This window comes from Macaca fascicularis, chromosome 16, assembly GCF_037993035.2.
Source record: "Macaca fascicularis isolate 582-1 chromosome 16, T2T-MFA8v1.1".
Lineage (NCBI taxonomy): Eukaryota > Metazoa > Chordata > Mammalia > Primates > Cercopithecidae > Macaca > Macaca fascicularis.
In genome coordinates, this window is record NC_088390.1 from 82,716,125 (window position 1) to 82,733,430 (window position 17,306).

Genomic DNA, 17,306 nt, shown 5'->3' on the forward strand with positions numbered 1-17,306 from the left:
GATATGTATATTTTATCTCTAAAGAAAGTATACAGAGGCCAGGCGCGGTGGCTCAAGCCTGTAATCCCAGCACTTTGGGAGGCCGAGATGGGCGGATCACGAGGTCAGGAGATCGAGACCATCCTGGCTAACACGGTGAAACCCCGTCTCTACTAAAAAATACAAAAAAACTAGCCGGGCGAGGTGGCGGGTGCCTATAGTCCCAGCTACTCGGGAGGCTGAGGCAGGAGAATGGCGTGAACCTGGGAGGCGGAGCTTTCAGTGAGCTGAGATCCGGCCACTGAACTCCAGCCTGGGCGACAGAGCATGACTCTGTCTCAAAAAAAAAAAAAAAAAAAAAAAAGAAAGTATACAAATGGCCAAAAAGCACACGAAAAGATGCTCAGCATCTTTGGTCACTAGGGAAATGCAAATCAAAACTCTAATGCGATCCCACCTCACACCCACTAGAGTGGCTAAAATTTTTTTTTTTTTTTTTTGAGACAGGGTCTTGCTGTCACCCAGGCTGGCATCCAGTGGCATGATCATGGCTCACTGCAACCTCCGCCTCCCAGGTTCAAGTGATTCTCCTGCCTCAGCCTCCCAAGAAGCTGGGATTACAGGTGTGCACAACCACACCCAGCTATTTTCTGTTTTTGTTTTTGTTTTTTTGAGATGGAGTCTCACCTCACCCTGTCGCCCAGGCTGGAGTACAGTGGTGTGATCTCTGCTCACTGCAACCTCCGCCCCCCGGATTCAAGCAATTCTCCTGCTTCAGCCTCCAGAGTAGCTGGGATTACAGGCACGCGCCACCATGCCCGGCTAATTTTTGTATTTTTTTAGTAGAGATGGGGTTTCACCATGTTGGTCAGGCTGGTCTCGAACTCCTGACCTCGTGATCCGCCCATCTCGGCCTCCCAAAGTGCTGGGATTACAGGCGTGAGCCACCATGCCTGGCCTATTTTCTGTATTTTTAGTAGAGATGGGGTTTCACATTGTTGGCCAGGCTGCTCTCCAACTCCTGACCTCAAGTGATCTACCTGCCTCGTCCTCCCAAAGTGCTGGGATTACAGGTGTGAGTCACCGCATCTGGCCCCACACAAAAACTTATACATGAGGCCAGGCCAGCACTTTGGGAGACTGAGGCGGGTGGATCACCTGAGGTTAGGAGTTCGAGACAAGCCTGGCCAACATGGTGAAACCCCATCTCTCCTAAAAATACAAAATTACCTGGGCGTGGTAGCGGGCACCTGTAATCCCAGCTACTTGGGAGGCTGAGGCAAGAGAATCACTTGAACCCAGGAGTTGGAGATTGCAGTGAGCCAAGATCACGCCATTGCCCTCCAGCCTGGATAACAAGAGCAAAACTCCATCTCCAAAAACAAAACAAAACAACAACAAAAAAAAAACTTATTATGGCCAGGTGCAGTGGCTCACGCCTATAATCCCAGCACTTTGGGAGGCTGAGGTGGGCAGATCACAAGGTCAGGAGATCGAGACCATCCTGGCTAATGCGGTGAAACCCCGTCTCTACTAAAAATATTTTTTAAAATTATCCAGGCATGGTGGCGGGCACCTGTAGTCCCAGCTACTGGGGAGGCTGAGGCAGGAGAATGGTGTGAACCCAGGAGGCGGAGCTTGCAGTGAGCCAAGATCGAGTCACTGCATTCCAGTCTGAGTGACACAGTGAGACTCCGTCTCAAAAAAAAAAAAAAACTTATACATGAATGTGCACAGCAGCATTATTCATAATAGCCAAAGGATGGAAACGACCCAGATGTCTTTCAACTGATGACTAGATAAACAAATTGGGGCACAGACACAGAATGGAATGCTATGAAGCCAGAAAAAAGAATGGAGTATTGACACATGCTACAACGTGGATGAGCCTTGAAAACATCATGCTAAGTGCAAGAATCCAGATACAAAAGTCGTATGTTGTATGATTCCATTTATATGAAATGTCCAGAATAGACAAATCCATAGTGGCAGAAAGCAGATTCGTGGTTGTCAGGGGCTGAGGGATAGAAGGGCATGGGGAGAGATTGCTAAGAGTCACAGGGTTTCTTTCTGGGGTGATTAAATGTTTTGGAATTAGATTGTGGTGATAGCTGCACAACTTTGTGAATGTACTAAAAACTACCTTATTCAATTTAAAAGGGTGAATGTATTGATATATGAATTATATCATAAAGAAGATAGGCAAAGATCGTGACCAGCTTGGCCAACATGGTGAAACCCCATCTCTACCAAAAATACAAAAATTAGCTGAGCGTGGTAGCACATGCCTGTAGTCCTGGCTACTCAGGATGCTTAGGCAGGAGAATCGCTTGAACCTGGGAGGCAGAGGTTGCAGTGAGCCAAGATCGCGACACTGCACTCCAGCCTGGACGACAAGAGTGAAATTCCATCTCAAAAAAAAAAAAAAAAAGAAAGAAAGATAGGGAAAGATCGAATGGGAGGTAGACAGGTGTTGTAAGGGTTCCTTTCCCTTGCCACTTGCCCCTGTGGACTCAGAGCTGGCTTTGGATAAGGAGGGATCTGGATCCTGGACACATTCGCCATGGCCCCCCCACCCCCTGCTCACACACCACACACACACACACACACGCATACACACACACACAGACACACAGACACACACACCACACACCACACACCACACACCACACACACACCATACACACACACACATACACACACCACACACACACACACACGCATACACACACACACACAGACACACACACCACACACCACACACACACCATACACACACACACACACACCACACACACACCCCACACACACACCACACACACACACCACACACACACCACACATACACACACACAGACACACACACCACACACACCACACACACACACCACACACACACAGACACACACACCACACACACACCACACACACACACCATACATACATACACACACACACACCACACACACCACACACACACACACACACGCATACACACAGACACACACACACACACACCACACACACACCACACACACACACCACACATACATACACAGAGACACACACACCACACACACACACCACACATACACACACACACAGAGACACACACACCACACACACACACAGACACACACACACACACACCACACACACACACCACACATACATACACACACAGAGACACACACACCACACACACACACAGACACACACACACACACACACACACGCAGGGGACGAGAGGGACCTGGTTTTTGATGAGAGGTGGGAGGGCAGGGACAAACCAGCTCTGAGAAGGGCCCTTGGTCCCTGGAGCTGAAGAGTGGGGAATCCTTACCTGGTCCTGAAGGTAAAGGGAGGCTTCGGAGACAGAATTTTCCATGGCAGCCTTGCCCCTGTCTTGGCTCTCCCTCAACTCGGCCAGCTCCTTCTCAATGTCAGCCACGGTGACTCTGTGGTGCACGACAAGAGACTGCCAGACTCCACAGTCAGGCCAGAGACCCGAGCCCACCCATGCAGAGCCTGGACCATCAGGGACGCAGGGGGATGCAGACACAGCTGGAGGTCTCTCGCCCTCCACCCCACTCCCCTGGATTTTGTCTAGGGAGTCTGGGGCTCTGCCTCTGCCCTGGGAGGCTTCTGGGCGGTGGGACTGGGCACTGCAAAGAGAGAGCTCAGAGGGGTCATCAGAAGTGGTCTCCTTCAGCCTCCGACTGGGGACAGAGTCTGAGAAGCTTATTTTTGCTTTTCCAAGACCTGGTCCTGAGTTGTTTTGAAAACCTGGGGAGCTTCTACCAGTTCCTTGAACTAGACATGGACAATCTGAAGAGCAGACACAATCCGGGCCAAAGACAGTGGTCCATTCAGGGGCAGGAGGGAGCCACTGGCCACCATCATCTCCTTGGCTGAGACTCACGATTCCAGGGGACCAGCTGCTCTTAGCTGGGGTATGTTACCTGAGGACACCCAGCTGTAATCTCAGCTCTCCAGCTTTCAGTTCCTTCCCTGCTTCTTGAGTCCCTTCCCCCTCCAGGATCCTCTGCAGCCTTTCCACCTACAAACCCAGTGAATGAGGAGGGTCAGGCAGGCCTGAGCTCCCACTTCCCAAGTGTGCCCTTGCAGCTCATGCCAGCCCTCCCCATTCCCTCTACTAACCTAACCCTCTCCGACAAAAGCCAGGAGCCCTTGTGAACATCCATCCGCCCATTCATCCATCCCATGGATGTAGAAAGCTGGCATTAAGAGGATGACTGGGCCAGGCACGATGGCTCACGCCTGTAATCCCAACACTTTGAGAGGCTGAGGTGGGCAGATCACCTGAGGTCAGGAGTTCGAGACCAGCCTTGCCAACAAGGGGAAACCCGTCTCTACTAAAAAATACAAAAATTAGCCAGGCGTGGTAGCTGGCGCCTGTAATACCAGCTACTCAGGAGGCTGAGACACGAGAATCATTTGAATCCAGGAGGCAGAGGTTGCAGTGAGGTGAGATTGTGACACTGCACTCCAGCCTGGGCAATAGAGCAAGAATCAGTCTTTAAAAAAAAAAAAAAAAGGCGGGGTGCAGTGGCTCACACCTGTAATCCCAGCACTTTGGGAGGCCAAGGCGGGCAGATCATGAGGTCAGGAGATCGAGACCATCCTGGCTAACACGGTGAAACCCCGTCTCTACTAAAAATACAAAAAATTAGCCGGGTATGGTGGTGGGCGCCTGTAGTCCCAGCTGCTCGGGAGGCTGAGGCAGGAGAATGGCATGAACCCAGGAGGCGGAGCTTGCGGTGAGCTGAGATTGCACCACCGAACTCCAGTCTGGGCGACAGAGCAAGAAAAAAAAAAAAAAAAGAATGACTGGGCCGGGCGTGGTGGGTCACACCTGTAATCCCAGCACTTTGGGAGGCTGAGGTGGGAGGATCACCTGAGGTCAGGAGTTCCAGACAAGCCTGACCAACATGGTGAAACCTGTCTCTACTAAAAATACAAAAATTAGCTGGGCATGAACATATATGCCTGTAATCCCAGCTACTTGGGAGGCTGAGGCACGAGAATAGCTTGAACCCAGAGGGCAGAGGTTGCAGTGAGCCGAGATCACATCACTGCACTCTAGCCTGGGCAACAGGGCAAGACTCTGTCTCAATTAAAAAAAAAAAAAAAAGGCCGGGCGCGGTGGCTCAAGCCTGTAATCCCAGCACTTTGGGAGGCCAAGACGGGCGGATCACAAGGTCAGGAGATCGAGACCATCCTGGCTAACATGGTGAAACCCCGTCTCTACTAAAAATACAAAAAAAAAAAACTAGCCGGGCGAGGTGGCGGGCGCCTGTAGTCCCAGCTACTCAGGAGGCTGAGGCAGGAGAATGGCGTAAACCCGGGAGGCGGAGCTTGCAGTGAGCTGAGATCCGGCCACTGCACTCCAGCCTGGGCGACAGAGCGAGACTCCGTCTCAAAAAAAAAAAAAAAAGGAGAATGTCTGAAGGGATCTGGCAGTCCCTTGCAATGACCTGTGGCCCCAGAAAATCTCACAAACTGGACTCCAAGGCTGCGACAGATAATGAAAAGAGCAAAGCCATCATTATTTGGCTCAGCTGAATCATAATAGCTTTGAGCATCAGTTTAAAAAAAATTTTTTTTAGAGACAGGGTCTTGCCCTCTCACTCCGCCTAGAGTGCTGTGGCGTGATCATAGCTTACTGCAGCCTCAAACTCAGGCTCAAGTGATCCTCCTGCCTCAGCCTCCCAAGTAGCTGAGACTACAGGCATGTACCACCATGTCTGGCTAATTTTTAAATTTTTTGTAGAGATAAGGCCTTGCTGTGTTGCCCAGGCTGGTCTCGAGCTCCTGGGCTCAAGTGATCCTCCTGCCTTGGCCTCCCAAAGTGCTGGGATTATAGGCATGAGCCACTGCGCCCAGCCTGAGCATCAGGTTTTAGATCCAGGAAATGAGCATGATGATACCCAAGGTGCATTTCCTATCTGATAGGATTGCAAAGATCCAATTAGATAATAATGTAAGAGAAAGGACTATTTAATCCATAAAATACAAATGGAAAGTGCTATTATTAGCATTAAAAGACAAAGTGGGGGCTGGGCGCAGTGGCTCACGCCTGTAATCCCAGCACTTTGGGAGGCCAAGGTGGGCGCATCATCTGAGGTCGGGAGTTCAAGACCAGCCTGACCAACATGGAGAAACCCCATCTCTACTAATAATACAAATAATACAAAATTAGCTGGGCATGGTGGCACATGCCTGTAATCCCAGCTACTCGGGAGGCTGAGGCATGAGAATCGCTTGAACCCGGGAGGTGGAGGTTGCGGTGCGCCAAGATGGTGCCACTGCACTCCAGCCAGGGCGACAAGAGAGCAAATCCGTCTCAAAAAAAAAAAAGTGGGTTGACTCTTCCTTACTTTTACTTTTTCCTGCCGAACTTCTTTGGCTAGTGTCTTTATGGTCTTCAGTTGCTCCTGCAGTTCAGAAGGTACGGTCCTTTTGACTATGGAAAGCAGAGGCCTTATGATCAGAGGGGTTAGATTTCTAGTGGGCTCCCAATCTCCATTTCCACCCCCTGCAACACTGAAGCTACCCTAGAGGACAGCAGGACCTATCACTGTATCCTGTGTCTCCTGGTGACTGGGAAAGCGGGGTGGGAAGAAGGGAGAGAGAGCCGTCCTTAGCCCATGAAACATCCACCTAATGCCTGACATCCTAAAGGGCTCTGGGACAACTGACTCACGAATTCCACCCACTGCAAACAATCTTAATTACTCTCTGGGCTTGGAGTTGGGAACAGGCAAATGTTAAGTTTTTATTTGAGACCGGGTCTTGCTCTGTCACCCAGGCTGGAGTGCAGTGATGCAATCACAGTTCACTGCAACCTCTGCCTCCCTGGCTCAAACAATCTTCCCACCTCAGCTTCCCGAGTAGCTGGGACTACAGGTGTGTGCTACCATGCCTGGCTATTTTTTTTTTTTTTTTTTTTTTTGAGACGGAGTCTCACTCTGTCGCCCAGGCTGGAGCACAGTGGCCGGATCTCAGCTCACTGCAAGCTCCGCCTCCTGGGTTTACGCCATTCTCCTGCCTCAGCCTCCCAAGTAGCTGGGACTACAGGCGCCCGCCACCTCGCCCAGCTAGTTTTTTTTTTTTTTTTTTCTGAGACGGAGTCTTGCTCTGCTGCCCGGGCTGGAGTGCAGTGGCCGGATCTCAGCTCACTGCAAGCTCCGCCTCCCGGGTTCACGCCATTCTCCTGCCTCAGCCTCCCGAGTAGCTGGGACTACAGGCGCCCGCCACCTCGCCCGGCTAGTTTTTTGTATTTTTTAGTTTCACCGTGTTAGCCAGGATGGTCTCGATCACCTGACCTCGTGATCCGCCCGTCTCGACCGCGCCTGGCCGCCCGGCTAGTTTTTTGTAATTTTTAGTAGAGACAGGGTTTCACCGTGTTAGCCAGGATGGTCTCGATCTCCTGACCTCGTGATCCGCCCGTCTCGGCCTCCCAAAGTGCTGGGATTACAGGCTTGAGCCACCGCGCCCGGCCCTTTTTTTTTTTTTTTTTTTTTTTTTTTTTTTTTTTTTTTTTTTAGAGATGGGATTTTGCCATGTTGCCCCCAGGCTGGTCTTGAACTCTTGGCCTCAAGCTATCCACCCGGCTCTGCTTCCCAAGGTGCTGGGATTACAGGTGTGAGCCATTGCTCCCAGTCAAAATGTTAAGTTTAATTCTTCAACATTCTCTCCTGCCCACCTCCGAATGCTACTGCTTTCTATAACCAGACACTTTCCCCAGCTGCTGTGCAGAGAGCCTGACAAAGCCACAAGAACCCATTCCACTCCTCTCCTGGGGCTTAGTTCTCTCCTTTGCCCACCCATTTTTTTGGACTCTGGAGGCTGTGGGACATGCTCTGAATGACATGCTGTTTTCAGAGACTCAGGGAGACGTGTAGCAGCCAGGAGTTGAGACCAGGGAAAGAAAAGGATGAAACCAGCTGAGAACAGAGATAGTGGTTTCTCCTCTCTCGGCAAGCAGCACCCACCCATCTGTGCTAGCAGGAACTGGATCTTCTCCATGTCGGTTTGGCCGGCCTGCTCCTCATCCAGATCCTTCATACTCTCCTTCAGCCCCATATAGAGGCCACTGAGCTCTCCCAGCAGACGAAATGTCTCCACTGCCGTGGGGAAACTAGAACTCATTCTACACAGTGAATCGCGTCTCTCACTCAGGACTTCACTTGAGACTTCGCTCCTTTCTGATGAGACTCGGTGGAGGGAGTCTGGACTCCTGAAAAGGGTGACATCTTGGCCTGGGGCCTTCTGGGCAGGAATTCCAGGTTGGTCCGAGGCTCGTGTTCTATTTGGATCCAAACCTTCCTGGCCATGCTGATCAGCACTGAGGTAACCTGGGCCACCATAACCAGGACACATTGAATCAGGACTGAGAGAGAGAGAGAAAGCACAGCCGTGCTGAGCTGCATCTGGATGTACCTGCTCATGCTTACCTGGGTCAAGTGATGCCAAATGCTGTTGATCTGGGTGTGTAGATCCCAAACCTGTACTCAATGGTATTGGGCCATGCTGGTCTGTGCCAGGATGCATCAAACCTTGCTGATAAGTTTCTGGTGGTACCAAACTCCTTTGGTCTATACCAGGTGATGCCAAACCTTGACTGGCTAGAAGTGGTGACATCTGGCCATATTGTTCTCTGCCAGGAGGTACCATACCATGTTGATATGGACGTGCTGATATAAAACCTGTAGAATCTGCCTGGAATGTTGAAGAGCCACGAAGCTTTGTGCCTGGTGCTGTCAAGCCTGGCTGATATGTACCAGATTGTCTCAAACCATACCGCTCCATTCCAGGCTGCACCAAACCATGTGGATATGTCCCAGGTTGAGACAAATCATGCAAATATACACCAGGTTGGACGAAACCAAGAGGATAGGCACCAGGTTGTACCAAGCCACGTGGATCTGCCTGAGGTTGCACCAAACCTTGCTGATCTATTCCAGGCTGCACCATACCAAGTTGATCTGCACCAGGCTGGACCAAACCAGGCTGACCTGCACCAGGTTGGACCAAGCCACGCTGATCCACTCCGGGTTGGACCAAACCACGCTGATCCACTCTGGGTTGGACCAAACCACGCTGATCCACTCCGGGTTGGACCAAACCACGCTGATCCACTCCAGGTTGGACCAAACCACGCTGAACTGCACCAGATGGGACCAAACCACGCTGATCCACTCCGGGTTGGACCAAACCACGCTGAACTGCACCAGGTGGGACCAAACCACGCGGATCCACTCCGGGTTGGACCAAACCACGCTGAACTGCACCAGGTGGGACCAAACCACGCTGATCCACTCCGGGTTGGACCAAACCACGCTGAACTGCACCAGGTGGGACCAAACCACGCTGATCCACTCCGGGTTGGACCAAACCATGCTGAACTGCACCAGGTGGGACCAAATCACGCTGATCCACTCCAGGTTGGACCAAACCATGCTGAACTGCACCGGGTTGCACCAAACTACGCTGAACTGCACCAGGTTGCATCAAAGTATATCGAACTGCACCAGGTTGGACCAAACCACGCTGAACTTCACCAGGTTGGACCAAACCACGCTGATCCACTCCAGGTTGGACCAAGCCACGCTGAACTTCACCAGGTTGCACCAAACCACGGTGATCCACTCCAGGCTGGACCAAACCACGCTGATCCGCACCAGGTTGCACCAAACCATGCTGAACTTCACCAGGTTGCACCAAACCACGCTGATCCACTCCAGGTTGGACCAAGCCACGCTGAACTTCACCAGGTTGCACCAAACCACGCTGATCCACTCCAGGCTGGACCAAACCACGCTGATCCGCACCAGGTTGCACCAAACCATGCTGAACTTCACCAGGTTGCACCAAACCACGCTGATCCACTCCAGGTTGGACCAAGCCACGCTGAACTTCACCAGGTTGGACCAAACCACGCTGATCCACTCCAGGTTGGACCAAACCATGCTGAACTTCACCAGGTTGGACCAAACCACGCTGATCCACTCCAGGTTGGACCAAACCACGCTGAACTTCACCAGGTTGCACCAAACCACGCTGATCCACTCCAGGTTGGACCAAACTACGCTGATCCGCACCAGGTTGCACCAAACCACGCTGAACTTCGCCAGGTTGGACCAAACCACGCTGATCCACTCCAGGTTGGACCAAACCACGCTGAACTTCACCAGGTTGGACCAAACCATGCTCATCCATACCAGGTTGGCCCAAACCAGGCTGATCCGCTCCGGGTTGGCCCAAACCATGCTGATCCGCACCAGGTTGGACCAAACCACGCTCATCCATACCAGGTTGGCCCAAACCACGCTCATCCGTACCAGGTTGGCCCAAACCACGCTGATCCGCACCAGGTTGCACCAAACTATGCTGAACTGCACCAACTTGTGCCAAACCACTCTGATCTGCACCAGGTTGTACCAAACCACGCTGATCCACTCCAGGTTGGACCAGACCAGGCTGATCTGCACCAGGTTGTACCAAACCATGCTGATCCACTCCAGGTTGGACCAGACCAGGCTGAACTGCACCAGGTTTTACCAAGGCACGCTGAAGTGAATCAGGTTGCACCAAACCATGCTGATCCACTCCAGGTTGGACCAGACCAGGCTGAACTGCACCAGGTTGTACCAAACCACGCTGATCCACTCCAGGTTGGACCAGACCAGGCTGAACTGCACCAGGTTGTACCAAACCACGCTGATCCACTCCAGGTTGGACGAGACCAGGCTGAACTGCACCAGGTTGTACCAAACCACGCTGATCCACTCCAGGTTGGACGAGACCAGGCTGAACTGCACCAGGTTGTACCAAACCACGCTGATCCACTCCAGGTTGGACCAGACCACGCTGATCTGCACCAGGTTGTACCAAACCACGCTGATCCACTCCAGGTTGGACCAGACCAGGCTGAACTGCACCAGGTTGTACCAAACCACGCTGATCCACTCCAGGTTGGACCAGACCAGGCTGAACTGCACCAGGTTGTACCAAACCATGCTGATCCACTCCAGGTTGGACCAGACCAGGCTGAACTGCACCAGGTTGTACCAAGACACGCTGAAGTGAATCAGGTTGTACCAAACCACGCTGATCCACTCCAGGTTGGACGAAACCATGCTGAACTGCACCAGGTTGCCCCAAACTACTCTGAAGTGCACCAGGTTGTGCCAAACCATGCTGATCCATTCCAGGTTGGACCACACCATACTGAACTGCACCAGACTGGACTAAACCTTGCTGATCTGCACCACGTTGCACCAAACCAAGCTGATCTATGCCAGGCTGCACAAAACCATATTGGTCAGCTCCTAGCTGAACCAAACCACGTTGATCTATACCAGGTTGGACCAAACTACGTGGATCTGCACCAGCCTGTACCAAACCATGTGGATATGTACCAGGCTGTACCAGTCCAGGTAGATACACATCAGGCTGTATCCAGCCACTGGGAAATGCACCAGATTGTATTAAACCATGCTGATCCATGCCAGGCTGTACCAAACCAGGTTGATATGCACCAATCTGCACCAAACCATGCTGATCTGCACCAGGTTGGACCATGCCAGGCTGATCTACACCAGGCTGTACCAAGCCACCCTGACCTGTGCCAGATTGGACCAAACCATGCTGATCTCTACCAGGTTGGGCCAAACCAGACTGATCCATTCCAGGCTGGACCAAACCATGCAGATCTGCACCAGGTTGGACCATGCCAAGCTGATCTACACCAGGCTGTACCAAGCCACCCTGACCTGTGCCAGATTGGACCAAACCATGCTGATCTCTACCAGGTTGGGCCAAACCAGACTGATCCATTCCAGGCCGGACCAAACCACGCTGATCTGCACCAGGTTGGACCAAGCCAGGCTGATATGCACCAGGCTGCACCACAGCATGCTGAACTCTGCCAGACTGGATCAAATCATGCTGTTCTGTGCCAGGTTGTATGAAGCCAGTTGCTTCCAAACTGGGCTGCACAAAACCTTGCTGATCTGCACTAATTGGCATCATACCAGGTGATACCAAACCATGCTGGTCTGTAAAAGGTAGAATCAGTCCATGTTGATCTATGACAGGCAATATCAATCCTTGCTGGTCCACTCCAGGGGCTACCAGTCCTTGCTGACCCATGCCTGATATTATAAATCCACGCTGATCCATGCCAAGTGGTTCCATACTGCGTTGGTCTATGCCAGGAAGTACCATACCATGCTGATATGCACCGACTGAAACCAGACCATGTTGGTCTGTGCTAGGTAGTTCCAATCCTTGCTGGTCTCTGCCAGGTACTGATGGTGGCAACATACGTTGCTCATCCGTGACAAGTCGTCCCCATTCCTGATCATCCATTTCAGGTGGTGGCACACGAAGCTGACCCATGCTGAGGGGTACCACACCATGTAGGTAAGTGCCAGCATGCACTAATCCCGGCTGATCCATGCCAGTTGGTTCTAACCCACGGCGATCTGACCTTAGATGGACCTGACTCTGGCTAGCAGGCACCCTACTGGGCTGCTCCCTGGCTGAGGTTAAGTCCTGTTGAACTGGACCAGGACGTGCATCTCGTTCATCTCTTCTTGGAAGTGTCGAGGTAAGCTTCTCTCTACTCCTGCGACGATCTGAGTCTGGTTTGAATTGCAGTACAGAAGACTGATGGAGTCGTGGCATGCCAGCTTCATCACGGGCCCTCGGCTGCTGCTGTCTACCAGTGCCAGAGGGGCCCCTGCTTTGTTCCCTACTGATAACCCCCTCAGAGGGGTGTGCTGCGCCACCAGATCCTGATGCAGTCTGATCCGGGCCAAGACCACCGGCAGAATCCAGAGCCTGGTCAATACTTGGTTGCTTGGTAGAGGCTCCGCTTAGAGTCCCATCAGGTGATGTTAAGGAAGTGAACCCTCTGCGCTTAGAAAATCCCATAAGTGTTTCTGAGCCCTGGTTGGAGAGGAAGAAGGAAATCAATAACAGTCAAAATATTCACTATCAGAGCGGGAAGAAAGGAAATCTGGAAGTTCTGACTAGGATGATTTAGGGACCCTGGAGAAAAAAGCCCTCTGGTCCTAAAAGCTAAGCTTGACATAAAGAAACACACTGACAGGAGGCCGAGGCGGGTGGATCACTTGAGATCAGGAGTTCGAGACCAGCCTGACCAACATGGTGAAACCTGGTCTCTACTGAAAATACAAAAATATTAGCCAGGCTTGGTACTGCACACCTGTAATCCCAGCTACTCAGGAGAATCCCTTGAACCCAAAAGGCAGAGGGTGCAGTGAACCGAGATCATGCCACTGCACTCCAGCCCGTGCAACACAGCAAAACACCATCTCAAAAATAAATAAATAAAATGTAAACATGCAAACTGATGGACCCAGAAACTCCACAGATAGGAATTTTCTCTGAATCCTCACCAAAGGATGCCAAGCTTTACATACAATGATGGGGTCTACAGCATCGTTGATAAGCTATATCATCAATAAGGGACTGAGATATTTCTGGTCACCAATACAGTAGATGCTATTAATCCATGAAAAGAATGAACCACTTCCGTTTCCAGCCAAGATGAAGTAACAGGGGCTGGATTTACCCTCCTGTCCGTAACAAGAAAAAACAAAACTGAGGCTGGGTGCAGTGGCTCACGCCTGTAATCCCAGCACTTTGGGAGGCCGATGTGGGTGGATCACGAGGTCAGGAGTTCAAGACCAGCCTGACCAACATGGTGAAGCCCCATCTCTACTAATAATATAAAAACTAGCTGGGTGTAGCAGCACATGCCTGTAATCCCAGCTACTTAGGAGGCTAAGGCAGGAGAACTGCTTGAACCCAGGAGGCGGAGGTTGCAGCGAGCTGAGATAGCGCCACTGTACTCCAGCCTGGGTGACAGAGCGAGACTCTGTCTCAAAAACACAAAAACAAAAACCAAAAACACCCCAACAACAGCTGTGAAACAGTGGTTTCCTGGATACCGGATATCAAGTTATGAAGGACAGTAATCCCCAAGAGGTGGAGACATGAAAACTGGGAACCCTGCATCACCCCGGCTTTCTGCCTCGCTGGCGCTTCCAGACTGCAGTGCAGGGAGGGGGAATTGAGGTGGAGCCCAGCAGACTCTCTGAGTTGAGGAGACAGAACTGAGCATTCAGGGAGATTCAGGCAACTGAAGGTCACAGGATAGAGTACCAGAAAGAAACGAGTTACCCAGGCGTGGTGGCTCATGCCTGTAATCCCAGAACTTTGGGAGGCTGAGGCAGGTGGATCACCTGAGGTTAGGAGTTTGAGACCAGCCTGGCCAACAAGGCAAAACCCTATCTCTACTAAAAATACAAAAATTAGCCAGGCATGGTCGCACATGCCTGTAGTCGCAGCTACTTGGGAGGCTGAGGCAGGAGAATCACTTAAACCCAGGAGGTGGAGGTTGCAGTGAGCTGAGATCATGCCACTGCACTCCAGCCTGGGTGACAGAGCATGGCTCTGTCTCAAAAAGAAAAATTAATCAGAAAGAAGGGAGATGACAGAAAGCCCACTCCAGAGGTCTGTGGAGGTTCCCCTCCGAGTGATTGGCACACATTTGATGGGCACATGCATGTGGGAAGATGTCCCAAGATTGGGGAAAGAACCATCTGCAGGGCTTGAAGAAGCAGTGCCCCGACTGCCATGGGGCTGGGAATAGTGCCTGTTTTTATCAACCAGTTTGGCAAAACTCATCATTCAAGTAGCACAGAGCAGAGTGTACTCAGAAAAGTGTTGCCTCAGAAGTGGAGAATAATCAGCCCTAGACTGAACACACCTAAGGGCCCACCTAACAAATCATAAAATCATAAAAGCAAGGCCTGAAACAATCAAACTGTTTTTAAGTAGCTGTGTACTTGGGGAAAAAGGCTCAAGAAAATGTGGCTCACACCTGTAATCTCAACACTTTGGGAGACCAACGTGGGCGGATCACCTGAGTGTAGGAGTTCGGGACCAGCCTGGCCAACATGGTGAAACCCTGTCTCTACTAAAAATACAAAAATTAGCCAGGCATGGTGGTAACCACCTGTAATCCCAGATACTCAGGAGGCTGAGGTAGGAGAATCGCTTGAACCCGGGAGGCGGAGTTTGTAGTGAGCCGAGATTGTGCCACTGCGCTCCAGCCTGAGGGACAGAGCAAGACTCCATCTCAAAAGAAAAAAAAAATACAAAAATAGCTAACATCCGATGCAGGAAAGGAAAAGTCACAATGGCTGGCACCCAATCAAAGATTGCCAGGCATACAAAGAGGCAGGATGACATGACCCATAATGAGGAGATAACTCAACCAATTGAGACCAACTCAGCACTGGCATCTGTGTTAGAATTAGCATAGATGGCTATTAAAACAGTTATTGGGCCGGGCGCGGTGGCTCAAGCCTGTAATCTCAGCACTTTGGGAGGCCGAGACGGGCGGATCACGAGGTCAGGAGATCAAGACCATCCTGGCTAACACGGTGAAACCCCGTCTCTACTAAAAAATACAAAAAACTAGCCGGGCGAAGTGGCGGGCGCCTGTGGTCCCAGCTACTCGGGGGGCTGAGGCAGGAGAATGGCGTAAACCCGGGAGGCGGAGCTTGCAGTGAGCTGAGATCCGGCCACTGCACTCCAGCCTGGGCGACAGAGCCAGACTCAGTCTCAAAAAAAAAAACAAAAACAAAAACAGTTATTATGGCTCCACACACACAAGCACACACTTTAGACACAGGGTCTCGCTGTCACTCAGTCTGGAGTGCAGCGGCACAATCACAGCTCACTGCAACCTTTAACTCCTGGGCTCAAGCAAGCCTCACCCTTCAGCCTCCCAAGTAGCTGGGACTACTTGGGAGTCTCACTTTTTTTTTTTTTTTTTTTTTTTTGAGACAGAGTCTTGCTCTGTCGCCCAGGCTGGAGTGCAGTGGCACAGTCTCAGCTCATGGAAACCTCCGCCCCCAAGGTTCAAGTGCCTCAGCCTCCTGAGTAGTTGGGATCATAGGCATGCACCACCATGCCTGGCTAATTTTTTGAGTTCTTAGTAGCAATAGGGTTTCACCACGTAGGCCAGGCTGGTCTTGAACTCCTGACTTCAGGTGATCCATCCACCTCGGCCTTCCAAAGTGCTGGGATTACAGGCATGAGCCACGCTGCCTGGCCTTCTGGCTATTTTTTTTTTTTTTTTTTTGAGACGGAGTCTCACTCTGTCGCCCAGGCTGGAGTGCAGTGGTGTGATCTTGGCTTACTGCAAGCTCTGTCTCCCGGCTTGATGCCATTCTCCTGCCTCAGCCTCCTGAGTAGCTGGGACTACAGGCGCCCTCCACTATGCCCGGCTAATTTTTTTTTGTATTTTTAGTAGAGATGGGGTTTCACCATGTTAGCCAGGATAGTCTTGATCTCCTGACCTTGTGATCTGCCTGCCTCGGCCTCCCAAAGTGCTGGGATTACAGGCATGAACCACTGTGCCTGGTCCCTTCTGGCTAATTTTTTTAAAAATGTTTTTGTAGAGAAGGAGTCTTGCTATATTGCCCAGGCTGACCTCAAACTCCTGATCTCAAGCAGTCTTCCCTCCTCAGTCTCCCAAAGCACTGAGACTGGGGGCGTGAGCCGCTGCACACAGATATAGCGAGAATTCTTTCTTTCTTTCTTTCTTTTTTTTTTTTTTTTTTGAGATGGAGTCTTGCAGTGTCACCCAGGCTGGAATGCAATGGCTTGATCTCGGTTTACTGCAACCTCTGCCTCCTGGGTTCAAGCGATTCTCCTGCCTCAGCCTCCTGCGTAGCTGGGATTACAGGCACGTGCCACCATGCCCAGTTAATTTTTGTATTTTCAGTAGAGACGGGGTTTCACCATGTTGGTCAGGCTGGTCTTGAACTCCTGACCTCATGATCCGCCTGCCTCAGCCTCCCAAAGGGTTGGAATTACAGTCATGAGCCACGGCGCCCAGCCAAGTATAGCTATATTTCTTATGTTCAAAAGGTAGGGACATATATTTTTTAAAGTCCTGAATTGAACTAATGGAGATTGGACAGGCACAGTGGCTCAAGTGAGCCATGATCATGCCACTGGACTCCAGCCTGGGCACCCAGCTAATTTTTGTATTTTTGGTAGAGATGGGTTTTCACCATGTTGGCCAGGCTGGTCTGGAACTCCTGACCTCAAGTGATCTGCCCGCTTCAGCCTCCCAAAGAACTTTGATTATAGGCGTGAGCCATTGCGACCGGCCTTTTTTTTTTTTTTTTTTTTTTTGAGATGGAGTCTCGCTCTGTAGCCCAGGCTGGAGTGCAGTGGCATGATCTTGA

The 17,306-nt window shown here is 51.2% G+C and overlaps 1 protein-coding gene across 4 annotated transcripts in view; it reads right to left on the bottom strand.

Annotated features, from left to right (window-relative positions):
* The window catches only part of QRICH2 (glutamine rich 2), a 38,318-nt gene that overhangs the window by 11,067 nt on the left and 9,945 nt on the right, over positions 1 to 17,306 (bottom strand). Inside the window, exons 4-8 of one of the 4 annotated variants that reach the window (XM_065532028.2) lie at positions 8,460 to 12,960; positions 7,998 to 8,360; positions 6,381 to 6,466; positions 3,942 to 4,039; positions 3,323 to 3,437 (exon numbers count right to left, since the gene is read on the bottom strand). In XM_065532028.2, the coding sequence (XP_065388100.1) occupies positions 3,323 to 3,437; positions 3,942 to 4,039; positions 6,381 to 6,466; positions 7,998 to 8,360; positions 8,460 to 12,960 (5,163 nt within the window). Of the gene's footprint in view, positions 1 to 3,322; positions 3,438 to 3,821; positions 4,040 to 6,380; positions 6,467 to 7,997; positions 12,961 to 17,306 lie in introns of those variants that run through there. The other 3 variants (XM_045376629.3, XR_012426196.1, XM_074020621.1) reach the window with 3 other exon arrangements.